The 14690-nt window shown below is 45.1% G+C and overlaps 1 protein-coding gene across 2 annotated transcripts; it reads right to left on the bottom strand.

Annotated features, from left to right (window-relative positions):
* Positions 1-270: 270 nt before the first annotated feature.
* GINS3 (GINS complex subunit 3) lies at positions 271-6975 on the bottom strand. Of its 2 annotated transcripts, XR_003256987.1 has the most exons (4): positions 6563-6975; positions 5225-5458; positions 2020-2551; positions 271-428 (listed from the first exon to the last, which is right to left on the bottom strand). XR_003256987.1 is itself a non-coding variant. In XM_026087476.1 (3 exons), exons 1-3 carry the CDS (start codon positions 6740-6742, stop codon positions 2321-2323), a joined length of 645 nt encoding a protein of 214 aa, XP_025943261.1. In that variant the 5' UTR covers positions 6743-6975; the 3' UTR covers positions 558-2320. The 2 variants fall into 2 exon arrangements, 1 of the variants encoding a protein (XP_025943261.1); XM_026087476.1 differs by lacking the exon at positions 271-428 and having other exon boundaries at positions 558-2551.
* Positions 6976-14690: the final 7715 nt, after the last annotated feature.

Genomic DNA, 14690 nt, shown 5'->3' with positions numbered 1-14690 from the left:
CTAGATTCCAAAGCCACTTTCTCATTAAAATAATCCTTCCAAATCTAAAATGCTTTTCATTGAAGATGGACTTAAACTTACTTTCCTTGCAGCTCGAGCACAGCTTTGACGCGTGACTTAAGACACTACGCTGCAGCACTTGAAGCAGCAAAGTACAAACACAGAGACAGACAATTCCTGTCCGCTACCCGTTGCTATGCCATAAACTAGGCTAAAATTCCAAAGTCGGGGTAACATGGAATCATCTCCAGCCATCTCCTGTTTCATAAAGATGTGTATTTACAAAATCAATAGCTTATGTCAGGTTGGCACACTGGATGTCATCTCCCACAACTTGAGCAAACTGCTACTACCCACATGGGATAAGTCAGGCAGGAACTACCTCTGTGCTCACGTGACCGTGTGCATTTAGCTCCCAAACGCGTTACCTAAAAGAGAAGAGGAATTATATAAACACGACCGCATTATCCCTCACGGCCACAGCTCTGCAGAGGCCTGCACTTTCCTATCCATGACAATTTTTCTGCTGCAGGGAAACTACCAACAGACAATTTACATGAAGAACTTCCCCTTACAAAATATTTATTCACATAGAAATCCAGAAATGGAAAAATACACAAACACTTCATGGAAATGCATAGGCTATTATTACGTGCCATTAAGTCATTAAGCACAGCAGCATTTGATCTTGCACATACTGGAAAAGCTTCGTCAGGCACAACTTCCAGTCTCCTGTGGCAGGCCGGCCGGCCCTGTGCTTCTCGGGCAGAGATGCCAAGATACTTTTGGATCCAGAGGCAGAGCTTTCACTCCTCTTGTCCAAGGAATGGCCATGTGCCCTTTGCACTCGAGGTCCTTTACCCAGTTTGACATATCTGATATCCAAGTACATCCACAATTATAATAACAGCTCCTACAACATTTGGATCTTGATGTACAAAACCCTGAATGTTTTGTTTCACATCCGCTCCCACCTCCCAATGATTCCCAAAGAGGAGGGAGTACTCGGTACCACTATGATCCAGCGCCTTCTCCAAGTTATTCCTCAAGGGCCACCTTCTACAGATGTCTAGAAACACCCCTAAAATGTCTAATATTTACTTCCAAAGGATGACCATTCTGTTGACCTCAGGAATTGCTTCCTACAGAGGGAAGCATGTGTTTTCTGTCTCCCATTTATCCAATGGGATTTACACAAAATCTAGATTTAAGGACAGCTACATCTATATAGGATAATAATTACTGTGCTGTTTAGCAAGTCCCAATTCCAGTTGTTCCCATTGGCAAAAATGACATTTACTAGGACGTTTTACTGATGGATCAGAAGGAAGGAAACTTAATTCATTTGCTCTTTCTCTTATTAGCCAAATTTAGTAATCAGAATTTCTCAAGGGAAAACAGATGGCTCGGCTCAGGCTAATAACGGGGGACAGTTTCCATTAAAGTTGCCTCTTTTGATCCAGCCCAGACTGACACATTGTTACTTCCTGACGGCTCCTCTGTAAAAAGAGCAGAGCAGTTCAACACAGGCCCCATTGTAGAGTTGTCTCCATCACAAAAGCTGCCCACATCAGATGAGAACATCCCCGGCTACACAGAATCAAGGCAGCCTGATGGGGCAGGCAAAAGGGAGGCAGAGAACAAGGCAGCATTTGAGACCTGCACGGCAGCTTCAGTTGTTGCCTGGATAAAGAGAAGGTATTCTTCTCTGCACTAATACTGCATACAAAAGCTACCAAAAAACCAACCAAACAAAAAAATCCCTCATGCCGAATGAGGAGTAGCTGCTACACCTCTATGTATCACGATATGAGAAAAAAAAAAAAAAATCAGGGCAGTTTGTACCAGTTTTTTCACGTCACTGGGGTTCCCCAAAGAATGGGGAAGATGGAATAGCAGTTTCCAGGAGGTTGGAATGCGAATGGCAAGATGAAATATAAGGAATTACCCTTCCCCCCCTCCCCCATACAGATCTGGTACTGTAAGTATCAATTTGGAAGAATAATAAATATTAATTACCCTTTCAGAAAAGCCTCTCATATCCTTTCAGCCATGGAGGAAACACAAGAACTGCAAATCCTCAGGAGTGGTATGAGTAAGCCGTAAAGCTATCCTGTGATGCAATCTATTATTTTTTTATACACTTGCCATCTGCCTTTAAAGTTTGCACTTATCTAATCCAAAGATGTTATGGAAAAAAATTCCCATTAATGGACAAGGAGTCTGGCCTTTCCCAAAGCTGATTCATCTTTCTTTTCTGTGCCAGACAGACTGTAGATCTCTCAGTGTCCCCTGCTGCAGCTTCATGTTCCTCAGGCTTTCAACCATCCATATCCGTGAACTTTCTCTTCCCATAATTCTGGACCAGACTGGAAGCTGTGATTTGGGAAGCCTGTCCTTTCTCCCAGCACTGAAAGTCATTCAACCCTTTCTGGCCAGCTCGAAATAAGGCTCGCTCCAATTCATCCAGTCGGGCCACCAGCGCCGATGTGTCTTCGTTGTAGGCATTCTGAGAGGAGTCCATAATACGACGAAAACGGCTGATAAACGTCTAAAGAAGATAAGCAGAATTACTGATAGATAACACAAGGCTTCTCCAGTTCAGGTGCTAGAGACCTGAGCTTTTGAGACCAAAAAGCCAAAGATATAGGCGTTGACCCATCTGTTCACAACTAGGCAAAGTCCCGTCAATGGCTAGCAAGGCTGTTTGTTCGTAGCGCCCATAAACCCTGGACGCAAAGGCGAACCATTTCCTGCTCGAGTTACAACCTATTCCATCTCGCTTCACAAGCGATCATTGGCGTTAGAAAGAGTTGCAAGAATCTCACGCCACGGCAGTTACTATATGAACACACGAGCTGCAACTTATGAACTGCCTGGAAGTTAAGCCAAAATTGCCACTGTAAAGAATTCAGTATGCTGATAAAACCTTAACCAGGAAGCAAATTTTTAAAAACAAATCTACAGCCATATAATATATTAAAAAGCTAAGCAACAAGGCTCATATTTAAAGATCTTATTCCCAAAAGCAAAGATAAGAAGGAAGAGAAACAAGAGTTAACACTCCCTGAAGAATTTTGCTTCATTATTTCAGAAAAAGTTTTAGAAACACCAGAATTGTAATAGTCTAGAGCTTTACTTCTTAGTTATAGCATACATATGCTACAACTCTCATTTGGCTTTTTGAGTACTTCATAAACACTAAATAGTTACGCTTCATTCATGTGTTTTAATTCTAATTCCTAAATACTTGGGGTGGGGGGTAATTTTTTTTTCTTTTTTGTCTTAGTAAAGCAAAAGCACACCTTCATATCTTTTGTTTTTTTCTGTCAAAAACTGACCTGTGCTAAAGTGGCTCTTTTCCCAAGATGCACATTAGCAGAAAGCAGAAAGCCAAGGAAAGGTGCAGTCATCTTCTCAATGCAGAAAGCAAGCTTTCAATGGATAACTCCAAGAAAGCAGTAGTGCTTTAAAGCCTCTCTGCATCAGCCTTCATTTAAAGAAAAAAAAAAAAAAAGCCAATAGCAATCATCCCAGACTACTTAGAAAGCTGGCTGAAGAAGTCTCAGAGCTGTTAGTGGTTATCTTTAAAAGCTCAAGGAGGACAGAAGAGATCATAGAAGTCCGGAAACAGGCAAAGATGGTATCTATCTTTTAAAAGAGAAAGGGGAGATGGGGAGGGAGGAAGGAAGAGCCAGGGAATTATATATCCATCAGCTTAATATCAATTCCTGGAAACATACTGGAACAATTAAACTATACATAAAATTCTGGTAGAAAATAAAGAGAAGAATGACAGCCAACCTGAATTTGTCAAGAACAAACTTCTATAGACCAACCTAATTTCCCATTATGGCAGGATATTGAGCCTTACAAAGAGGGGAAAAGCAGCAGAAAGATGCCTGTCATGAAGCATTTTCGTAAGATGTAGCTAAACCACTCTTTAGCTGAAAATATAAGGTGGGTAAAGACATTTATCAGTAACTCTTATCAGGAAGGGAAAATATATTGAGTGGGGTTCTACAAGGTTCTACTGAAACCCAGTACTATTTGATATTTTCATTAATGAGCTTAGGAACGGGATAGAAATTATGCTTATTAAGTTTGCAAACAACATGAGGGAGGAGGAGGAGGAGTGACTGCAAGCATGCTGGGGATAGAACTATAATTCACAATTATCCTGACAAATTAAAGATACGGTCTGAAAACAACAGGATGCAATTCGTCTGGGACTAGCGCAAGGTTTTACATTAAGGCAGAAATAACGAACTGTGCAAATTCAGGATGAAGAATGATGGTCTGGGTACACAATCTGTACCGTTTTAGTGTGGACCACAAACTGAATGTGCATCAATGTCAAGCTATTACGAAAAACAAGAATGCTACAGCAGCATGAACAAACTGCAGCATGGCCTAGCAAATTCACAAAGTAATCTTTTTTTGTTTTCATCAGCACAAGGCAAGACCGAAGCAGGAGAATATATGCTGTTCAGGGCATTGCACTTCAAAGCAGATGCAGATCAACTGGAAAGACTCCAGGAGGGCACAATAAGGACAAGCAGGGGCTAGAAAGCATGACCCACAATGAGATACCGAATGAACTGGGACCATTTGTTCCAGCATAGATTGGGAACACACTCAACAGTGTTCAAACACATAAAAGCCTACTGCAGGAAGGAAGAGAATAATCTGCTCACTGTGTTTACTTCGGATGGAACAAATAGAACAGAGCTTATATTGGGGCAAAGGAGATTTAGTTTAGACAATAAAGGAAGCCTTCAAAGATCAGGATAGCGAAGCACTGAAACAACATTGCCCAGGGAGGTTGTGAAGTCTCCCATCATTAGAGAGCTTTAAAAACAGGTTAGATAAATAAAAGTAATACAGGGTGAATTCATTCTACCTTGCAGCAGTGGCACTGACTAAATAATCTTACATCTTCTCCAGTCCTGTTTTATTGAACTTTTATGAAATACCGTATTTACAGTAGAAAATTTCAAGCTAAAACTCCACTCCTGAATGCATGCTTGGGGCTTCCATTGACTGCACCAGGCTCTGTAGTTGACAAAAAGGATCATATAGCTTGATTTAGAAATCCTCGCTTAAGCCAAAAGTCACCTGAATTAAAACAGGATATTTTTCCTGGGTATTGCAGAGCAGCTGGGAACAAGAAAAAGATGGAAAAACATCAAATGAAATTCCAAGACTTGGTTCAACTACTTGCCTGCAAGATAGTCTGAGCTATCTCAGGATTCTCGGGATTGTCAAAGTTCAGGAGCTGGGAGCCAAATCCATAGTAGTATGGCCCCATTTTATGCAGATCAACCACATTGGCATCAGCACTGAACACTGTCCTCCAGGCCTCCTTGTAAATCTTTGGCAGTTCCATGGAAATTATTCTTCTCTTGCTGTCATGTAACCCTTTAGCAAGCCACAGAGGTATTTCCAGCTTTGATCCCTGCATGAATGTGACAGAAACAAAAGTTGTCCTCCCCAGGAAAACATGTATAAATCAACCCCAAAGACAGCGAGCTTTACATTAATAACGAAGAATCCCGTATTACAAAAAGTCAGTTCTGTTTACAAAAGTCTATTGTGGTTGAAATATAAAATAGATACACTTCAGAGGCATTAATTATTACTGCCAGACTCTGAAAGCATTCATTTTTTATTGGAGTGAACATCAGATTACGAAGCACAGGAAGAAAAAAGTGCAAAATGAGTAAAATAAAGATAAAACAGTACAAGGGAAGCTAAAACTGTAAATTTCTTTGCAGTACTCCCAAAAAACAGAGGCAAAAAAAAATTCACTTATGTGTAAATCTCCCAGCAAGACTACTCAAGAAAACAACTTGAAACTCTTTTCAGCACTAGGGCTCTAGATCAGTCCAGGGCCCCCACTTGGAGCCCACAACACATGGCAAGATGTATGCTGTGTCGGGGCAAACCCACGAGCTCTCTGAGCCCACACGGGAACAGCAACCATGCCCTACAGCTTGTAAACCGGGCGTACGAGCCGGGCAATGATTCCACTAGAGTTCAAAGCGAGAACGCTGAAAGGGAATCGACACTCCCTAGGGTTCTCGCCTCTTTGTAACATTTAGGGGAAACAAGACTTCAAAATGTTTTAAAGGCGAAGGAAAACGCCAGCCACGTAAATCGGCTCAGTGGCAGGCACTGCGCAGACACAGGACGTGCCATGCGGATGCTTTCTTCCTCTACAGCTTGTCCTCTGATTTCACCGAGCACCTCAAAGATCCCATGCTGCAACCAGAGCAGGGCACAGGCTTCTGTACCAAAACCACACGCAGCCCGGGGCGCCAGACTGCAAAGCCACCAGGGCCGATTCCTGGTCTAACGAGGGGCAGAGGGACGCCGGGGGAACCTGCTGCGGAAAGCTCCCGCCAGCAGCTCCACGCTGCGCCCTCCCCTGCCACAGCCCGCTAGGGCGGCGCCTACAGCTCCCAGCGCGCCCCGCGCCGCCGCACAGGTGCCCGCCCCGCCCGCGCCCCGCGGCGGCTGCTGGGAGCTGTAGTTCCCGCTGCCCTCGCCCGACGGGTACCTCAGGGATGGAGTCGCCCGAGTCGGCGCCGGCCCCTTGGCCCAGCGCGAAGGCCAGGCGGGGCAGGGCACTCTCGGCGCGGCCCGGCAGCTTCTCCTGCGACATGAGGATGTCGTCCAGCGACAGGAAGTTCTCCTCGGGGCCCAGCCCCGGGCCCACGGGGAAATACGCCTCGGACATGGCGGCACGAGCGGGCGCCGGAGCGGCTCCGGCGGCTCCGGCCGCGGCGCGCGAACTCCCCTCGCGGCTCCCGCTCACCCAGGCAGGCCCTATCAGCTGCGGCCAGACAACGCGCCCCCGCGCATGCGTCCTGGGGACTCCCGCCCATGGGCCTCAGCAGGCGGGAGCAATCGATTGACGACCGCAGGATGGGCACCGATAGTTGCYGCCGAGCTGTAGCGGCGGTGCCGCACGTCCCCGTCCCCGTCCCCATCCCCGTCCCCCCGCACCGGGAGAACTCAAAGCAGGGTGTTCTCCCCGCCCCGCCCAGCGCTGCCGCGCGCCCCTCGCGCCGGGACGCCTGCAGGGGTCAGGGGAGGTGCGGGCTCCGAACGCGGGCGGCGGGGCGGGGCGGCCGGTAACTGCCGGCGGGACGTTGGGCGACGGGAGGCGGAGCATGTGAGGGCGGGGGCTCCCGGGCAGTAACGGAGGGACAGCCGGGCCCTCCGCGGCTCCGCCCCGCCCCCTCGGGCACAGACCCGCCCCCTGCCCCTCTCTCGTGGGCACAGCCCGGCCCCCTAGCCATAGCCCCGCCCCCAGTCACCTCACGGCCATAGCCGCGCCCCTTCAGCCATGGCCACGCCCCCTCACTGGCACAGCCCCGCCCTCAGTCCCTCTCTCATGGGCACAGCCCGGCCTCCTGACGCATGGCCCCGCCCCCAGGCCCCCTCACGGCCATAGCTCACAGGCGCAGCCCTGCCCCTAGACTGCTCCCTCAGAGACACAGCCCCGCCCCCTCGGGCACGCCCCATCTCCACAGCCCTCCCAACAGCACAGACCCCGCCCCCAAAGGGCATGGCCCCGCCCAGACACAGTCAACGCTACAGCCCCGCCGCCGATATGGCCCCGCCCCCTGACGTCCCCCGGCGGCCTGTGGGGCGGTTGGGGCCCGGCCCTGGTGGCAGCACCCGCCGGCGGCCCCCACGTCCCCGGCTGTGTCACAGGGACCTACCTAACCGTCGGCAGAGCAGAGCGAGGGGTGGTTTGGGGGGGGAGGCAGCGCAAGGACAAGGGTCGTCGTGCAGAGGGCACGGAGCCGGCCCAGGCTGGGGGCCGGGCCTTGCCAAGTGGGCAGAAATAGCCAGTAAGGAGCTACGTAGAGCACAGGTTTTGTTATTCAAATAAAGAGAGTTTTCAAAGAGAGGCTGGATATTAGGCCTACATCCACAAGTAATTTGCTTGAATGATACAAAATGAGTAATGAAGTCATATTGCGATGGTGGAAGCAAATACTCTGGGCTAAATTCTGATGTCGCCTGTGTAAGCGTAAAGCCAGCGTTACCCGCTGGTTTCATCTGAATGTTACTTCAAATATGTACGGAAGTAGCAGACTGGAATCTACCTTGTGATTTTTTTGTTTGTTCATTTTTTAACTATTTAAAAAGCAATCGTTCTTCATCGCACTAAAGTTGTCTTGCTATACCCTGAGTCGTGAATGCTGAAAACACTGTATTCCTTACATGCACGATGATCTGTAAAGTCACGGCATTTAAATCACCTGGTAAATATTTCAGTCTTTGCCTCGGATTGTGTTTAGCATGCTCTGCTCAGGAAAAAAAGCAAACAACTGAGCAGGATTGAGCCTCAGAGCCCTGACAATGTCCCTGAAAAATGACAGAGTTATTTCTAGAGGTTTTGATGATTTGTTTACAGACATTTTCAATACATGACTAAGGCGTAAGACGATGTCTCTTCAATTATCTTTTAATTCTTGCGGCCTCAGCATTCTCCATGCTACTGTTTGCTCAAGCTGGATCTGTTGTGATTTGATATTTTCTCTGTCTTCATTAATTAGCAAAGCTGGTCCTTTAATATCTTGATCAAAGTCAAACCCATGCAAAAACAATCAAGTTTGCACCAGTTTATTAAATTTTGTACTATTTTATTTCGTACTAAGAAGACAACGTTGAAAGAAAAACAAAGCGCAAGCTGTGGAGGCTGAGACTTTAGGATGATGTACTTCCATCATTTACACATCCCTTAGGTACCATAGTAATATATGCTATAAAAATAACAGCCAGCTAGCAGTGAAACAGCAGATTTTTGTGAACTGTGGCAGGCTGGATTTGCGAAAATCYATGTGCTGCTAATTTGTTAGACAAGCAGCAAGGGTAGGGACCGAGGAGCAGAAGAAATATATGCACATGTGTATGTAAATGTGACACCCACACACTGCTGATTTTGGAATGTCCCCTTTTTCCATGAATAATGTACCTTAAATCTTGACAACAGCTGTAAGGCAACTGTGTGCTCCTGAAAAGAGAGTTTGCATAAACAGTCATTTGTAGTAAGACACCGAATTTTCATCCAGGGTGCAGAAAATAGACATTATATTACAGGTAGCAGTCTTAACTATTGCCATGGGTTTTTTTCAATGAGAGAAGAAATCTTCCTTTTCAGAAAATAAATATTTCTATCCTTGTGCATTTTCCAAATGAGTTGCAGAGCAATTTACAGAAGCTTTTTCTAAAGGACAGTTCTGATAAAATGATAATTGGCTGATTTGAATTAACAAAGATATTCCCTGATTAATTGGGAACAAAACTCTATGCTAAATATAAAAGCTTGCACTGTGAGCGAGAAGAAAGAACTATGCAATTGGAATAAGCTCTTTTTCTAGGGTGCAGAAGTAAGATGGCTACAAGAAGAAGAAAGAAAGCTACTCTTTTCCTATGTCCTGAGATGCCTCAGCCTGTAGCGTGTGATACTGAAGTAAGGCATGAAGACCCAGAGGGACTAAGGCATTGGGCAAACTGGAAGGAAGATCTCAGAGGAGAAGATCTTAGCACTCACTGTAAAATCAGTTGACCGGTGTGAATTTTACAAAACGATGGGTTTGGCAGGCAAATGTCTCCCCTTTTTGTACTATAAGTTTGCCTTCCCATCCTGAGAAAGGTATAGGCAGGTTCTTATCCTTGAACACTTGCAAGTGAATCTTAATTTAAAAATATGCATAATCAGTCCAACGTCCCAAACTGTTTTATGTTTTAATAAGTATGATTTCAAGTCCTCCTTGAAAGAAAGGGAATGGCTTGTGTCATAACTGACCCTGCTTGTGCTTTGCATATTTATAAGCTGGAGGCCTCATTCTCCTCCTGCATTTGTAGCTTTGCAGAGACCAGAGTCGTTCAATAAGCAGACTAGAGAAAGGAGCAGAAGTGTGCTAAGAAGAAGAAAGTGAAAGAGGTGTCGAGAGAAGATGGTGGAGGAGGGAGGGAGGGAGGCGGTGAGGGAAGGTAGATGCCAAAACCTGAGGATAACAGAGCAAAACGCTACTGAAGTGTTGGCTGTGATGGTAGAACCCCAATCACTTCCAGGTATGGTAGATAAATCGAAGGGAGGGAAAAGTGCAGGAAATACTAAAAACTTAGAAAGCAAAGGACTACAGCTGTATCCCAGCTATGGACTTCTTAAATCTCGAATATCAGGGAATTCAGCCTATTTAGTATCTCAGATAAGCTCAGGGAAGCAAAACTATACTACCCGCTGCTTCTAGGGACTTGCGTTTGATCAGAGCAGGCTGATGTGTATGATACGGGTGTCGCAGTTGCTGCGATGTGATGTGACAGCATGTGTATGTGGTGTTATGACAGTGTCAGCTGCTGCTGCTGTCTTGGGTAATTTAAGTGACATTAAATACATGAAGTGAGACAGCTGAAGAAGCTGCAGGATATCGATGGGAGTGCTGGGGCAGGCATTAGAGCAGGAGGTACCACTCCCTGCCACCTCTCCTCGCCTTACTTTTTAAAATCAAAGAGAGGAAACATCAATCTCAACAGCACAAAGTGGGAAACTGAGCCTGCTTCTCTTCTCCTTTAGAGTCCCAAGTGCCATATAGGATTATAGCACGACTTGCTTGTATTATTTTGTTATCAAGCAATTAGAAACAACGGCAGGGATCCTGGCCATCTTCACGTCCCTAAATGAGACACTGACTTCAGTGGAGCCAGGATCCCGGCCGAAAGCTTCCCGAGTGCACAAGGACCACTCAGGCATGATTCACGGTGTATTGCACCGCGTGTCCTTCGCCTACGTTCCTGGCCTCTCTGAGATGGCTCGGACCCTTCCTTTTCCTCCTGGGGCTTCAGCTCATAGGAACAAATTTGCATTTCCTACTCAGTTAACTTGCCTGGCAGTGGGAGTTCGTTTTTGTATCAAAACTGTGGTTTTGATACAAGCTTTTGCAACCCCTTTGTTGTGCAAATATGGGCCTATAACTCAAATAAACCTATTGGCTTCAGTAGGATTACCTCTAAGAGCGTTAAGTGCTACGTCATATGAATAAATACCGCTCTGCAGTCTAGCAGCAATTTTATTTTTTGAGGGAAAAGGGGAAGCAGCACAAGTCACCAGTTAAGCCGAGGAGATAATCACCTTCCTGCTCAGTTTATCTGCAAATGGGAGAGGTTTGGCAATGTTATTAATGATCTACTGTGGTCAGATGTACATCTCAAAGTATCACGTCTTTCCATGTGGAGGAAGGGAGGAGAACCACGTCACATTTTGCAGATAGGAGAACGGCCACCGAAAAAGGGAAGGGATTTAGGGTTACCAAGCATCCTGTGGGAAGGCAAAAGTAGAACTTGGTTTCCCAGCTTCTAGTTCCAGCTCTCTTCCCAGCTCTCTCAGACAGGAGGTAGCAATGTCAGCGGGGTCTCTGGCTGGCCTGTAAAACTAATTTCAAACTCCTTTAAGTACCTACTGAAAAGGAACGTTAAAGTGATAAGGTAAACCAGATGTTATAGTTAGTATTGCAAACAGCATTTTTAATAACCAAAGTGAAAATAAAATCATTTCTAGAACTGTTCAATATTTTTTCCCAGCTGTCATTCAGTGTGTGAATCTCTGTTATCATGTGGGAGTGGATTCAACAATTTCCAAGGCATTTTTAACTGGTCTGTAGTTCTGCTGGTAAGTGGAAAGTCACAACTAGATCAGTAGCAGGCATCTGATGAAGGTTTCTTGTTTAAGAAGTGGTGCCATGCGGCTAAAACCTTTTATGATCTAAATGGGAATACTGGCAAAATTTTCTGGTGCTTCTCGCCTAAGCTCTTGCATCTGGAGGTCCCAGGGTGCCAAATTGCTATTCTTTTGGTTTAGAAATGGGAGGAAGGGGTAATTGTGATGACTGTCTTTAGCAAGTAATTAAGGGAATTGCTAATTAGTGCACAGGACTGTATTTCTGCAGTAGATTCCAAAGGGGTAAGATTTCTCAAACTTTTGGTGTCCCAGGACGACTGTAGTGATATGAGTAGAAAACTGCCACGACGTAGAGGAAAGGAAAAGATCTACTGTGTTTGGTTTTGAGAGGGAGACCTTGTCCTACCCATAAAGTAGTTCTGCTCAAGCAGTCGAGCAAAGCATGGAGGCCTTTCCATAATGTAAAACATTAAACATCAGCAATTTCCTTTTTGTAATGCCTTTTATTATCCTTTTTGCCTTTTTGTTACCCTTTTTGTTATGTCAACATATCACAGGGAGCTGTTGGAAATGATGCTCTTGCTACTAAGTTGCTTGGTCTCCAACTCCATCCAGCACAGTTATACCTGATGCTCAAAGCTGAGACACTGAATCCATAGGATCTAATGAATCAATTCTCATTTGTGCAGACAAGAAAGCAATTGTTTTTAAGAAATTGCATAAAAACTAGAGGCTGATGACCTGTTTTAAAGAGAGGACAGGAAGGGGGTTTTGCTCTATGAGCTTCACATTCTAAATGAAATAATTTTTTTTTTTCCTGAGCTACCCAGGGCATGTCTAGTAAAAGCAAGCTGGGGTGGTAACATTTGCAGAGACCTTTTAACCTGTTTAAAAAAATGTTTTTGTTTTTCCAGACTAGAATAAGCAATTCTGATAGCTGACTAAAGAGATTTTAAATATATTTCTGTATATATTGTTGTAATCTGTTTCTTCATTCTAGGTCCTCACTCATATCACATGAGTCTGGAGAATTTTATCAAGTAAGTGAGTTACTGAAAAAAGGCATTGTAGCTTATTTCTTGGAATCTAGCATAAAAGCTTGAATTCTGCATTGCAGGGAGAGTAGGTTTATATCAACTCATTCTGTGTTTAATCGGTAATAACCAAAAAAATTAATGTTACCGAGTTTTTCACTGTTGTGTTCTTTGTTTCTGGCATCTGGATTTTTTTTTTTCCTTATCCACCATGTTGTCTATACCAGTGACTCAGGATCACTAGCTGGAGAAAATGGCACAGTGGTCTGAACCTCATGTTTCCAGTTGCCTGTGCTCTTTGAGCCATGGTTTCAGGGCTGCCGGCATGACTCCAGCCCTTCATCCATCAGCAGTAGATAAGCAGAATCCTGCTGTTTCTCGGCGTCCTTAGAAAGGGAGGCCAACTTTGCTTTGCCAGAGCATGAGTGCTCCCATGGTCCCTGAGCGCAGGGTTGGCCTGCCGTCTTTGGCCAGCAGAATTTCTGGGTGCCTTACGTCCAAATGCCTCCTCGCTGCTGCAGTCTGCATTTCTGGGCTGTGGATGTCTGCTCAGGCTGTCCCGCATTTTTCAGGCATGCTGGAATGGGAAAAGATCCAAACAATTCCTTCTCTGATCATGTATGGGAAGTGCTGTCTAACAGCACCTGCTGGAGCACACTGCACCATGTCAAAAAGTAGAGAATCTTGTCCATAGCCAGTAAAGAGTTTTTTGGATCCTTCAGTATAAAAAATGCTATAGAGATATTGGTCTTAGTGCATTATAGAAATGTAGATCTTGCTGATACAACTCAGCTCTAGCCAGTGGACCTACACCAATACCTACTGAGAATTTGGCCCGTATAATGTGATTATGGTCAGAATTTGCTCACCAGAAATTTGGTGCAGCAGTGGAAAAGATTGTTAGTACAGTAACAAGAGATCACACACAAAGCAAGCCACCTGTGAGGTCCATGAGGAGCAGAGCAAGGCAGTTTCTTGCTTACGTTCCTGGCGTCTTTGGGCAGCAGGGAGGTAGCTAGTGGGAATGAGAGAAAACCAGACCACTGAAGAGGTGGGCTGATAGCGGTGTCTTCTGAGCTGCTGAAAGGATGTCCATGGAGTCCTCTGGGATCCACAGTTTCTCGCCGCTATCTCTTGCCAAAGCAGGGGGTCGGTGGGAGCTTGAGAAGAATGTAAGGAGGATTTTGGATATTAACCCTTTGAGTCTAAAGCTTAAGGGGATACTGATGTTCATTTTGAACTTCCCAGCTGGGAGAAGTTCTGTGATTCAAGGTGTGGGGGAATGAGAGGAAGAGAAAAGACAGGCATCTGCTGACAGTCTGACAATTGAATGGCTCTGTAGTTCTGAGAACATCCCATCATGGTTTATCCTCAAGTCTGACTGCTTTTCTCTTTCAGGTATGGACTGCTCTTTGATCCCATAAAGATCATCTCAATTTTCATGAAAGAACCCTATAAGTGGCCAGCAATATATCTCATTGCTGGTAAGCCAGCGATGTAGAAGCGTCAGCAGCCAAATATGCAAGAATGTTACATTCAAAGTTGACAAAACCCTGTGAGATATTTTAAAAGTAATTTTTTTCCTCTGCACTTTTTGGCTTATACTGAGTGCCAGGTTTTATCACACAAACCCAGATGTGGATTTTTAGGGTTTTAATCTCTGCTAGGGGAGACTGCATATCTTTTGATTTTCTCATTTTCTTATAATCCTGTATTTACAAGCAGAGCTAGTAAAATAACAAAAAAACACATTCAATGAGGGAGGTTTGGCAAACCCCAAGTAATCTCATTGAGATGAGTGAAGTTTTTAGACCCTTATTTTCATAATACGGACTTCAAAAATCTATCTCCTTCTCACAGTGGAATTTCAGGACCAAATATCTCAATGGCATAAATAGATGTAAACCCACTGAAAAAAGTGCGGTTGCATCCATTCACCAGTGATGGTGATTTTT

This window comes from Apteryx rowi, unplaced genomic scaffold (genome assembly GCF_003343035.1).
Source record: "Apteryx rowi isolate R43461 unplaced genomic scaffold, aptRow1 scaffold_718, whole genome shotgun sequence".
Classification (NCBI taxonomy): Eukaryota; Metazoa; Chordata; class Aves; order Apterygiformes; family Apterygidae; genus Apteryx; species Apteryx rowi.
This window is presented reverse-complemented; position numbering and strand designations above follow the sequence as displayed.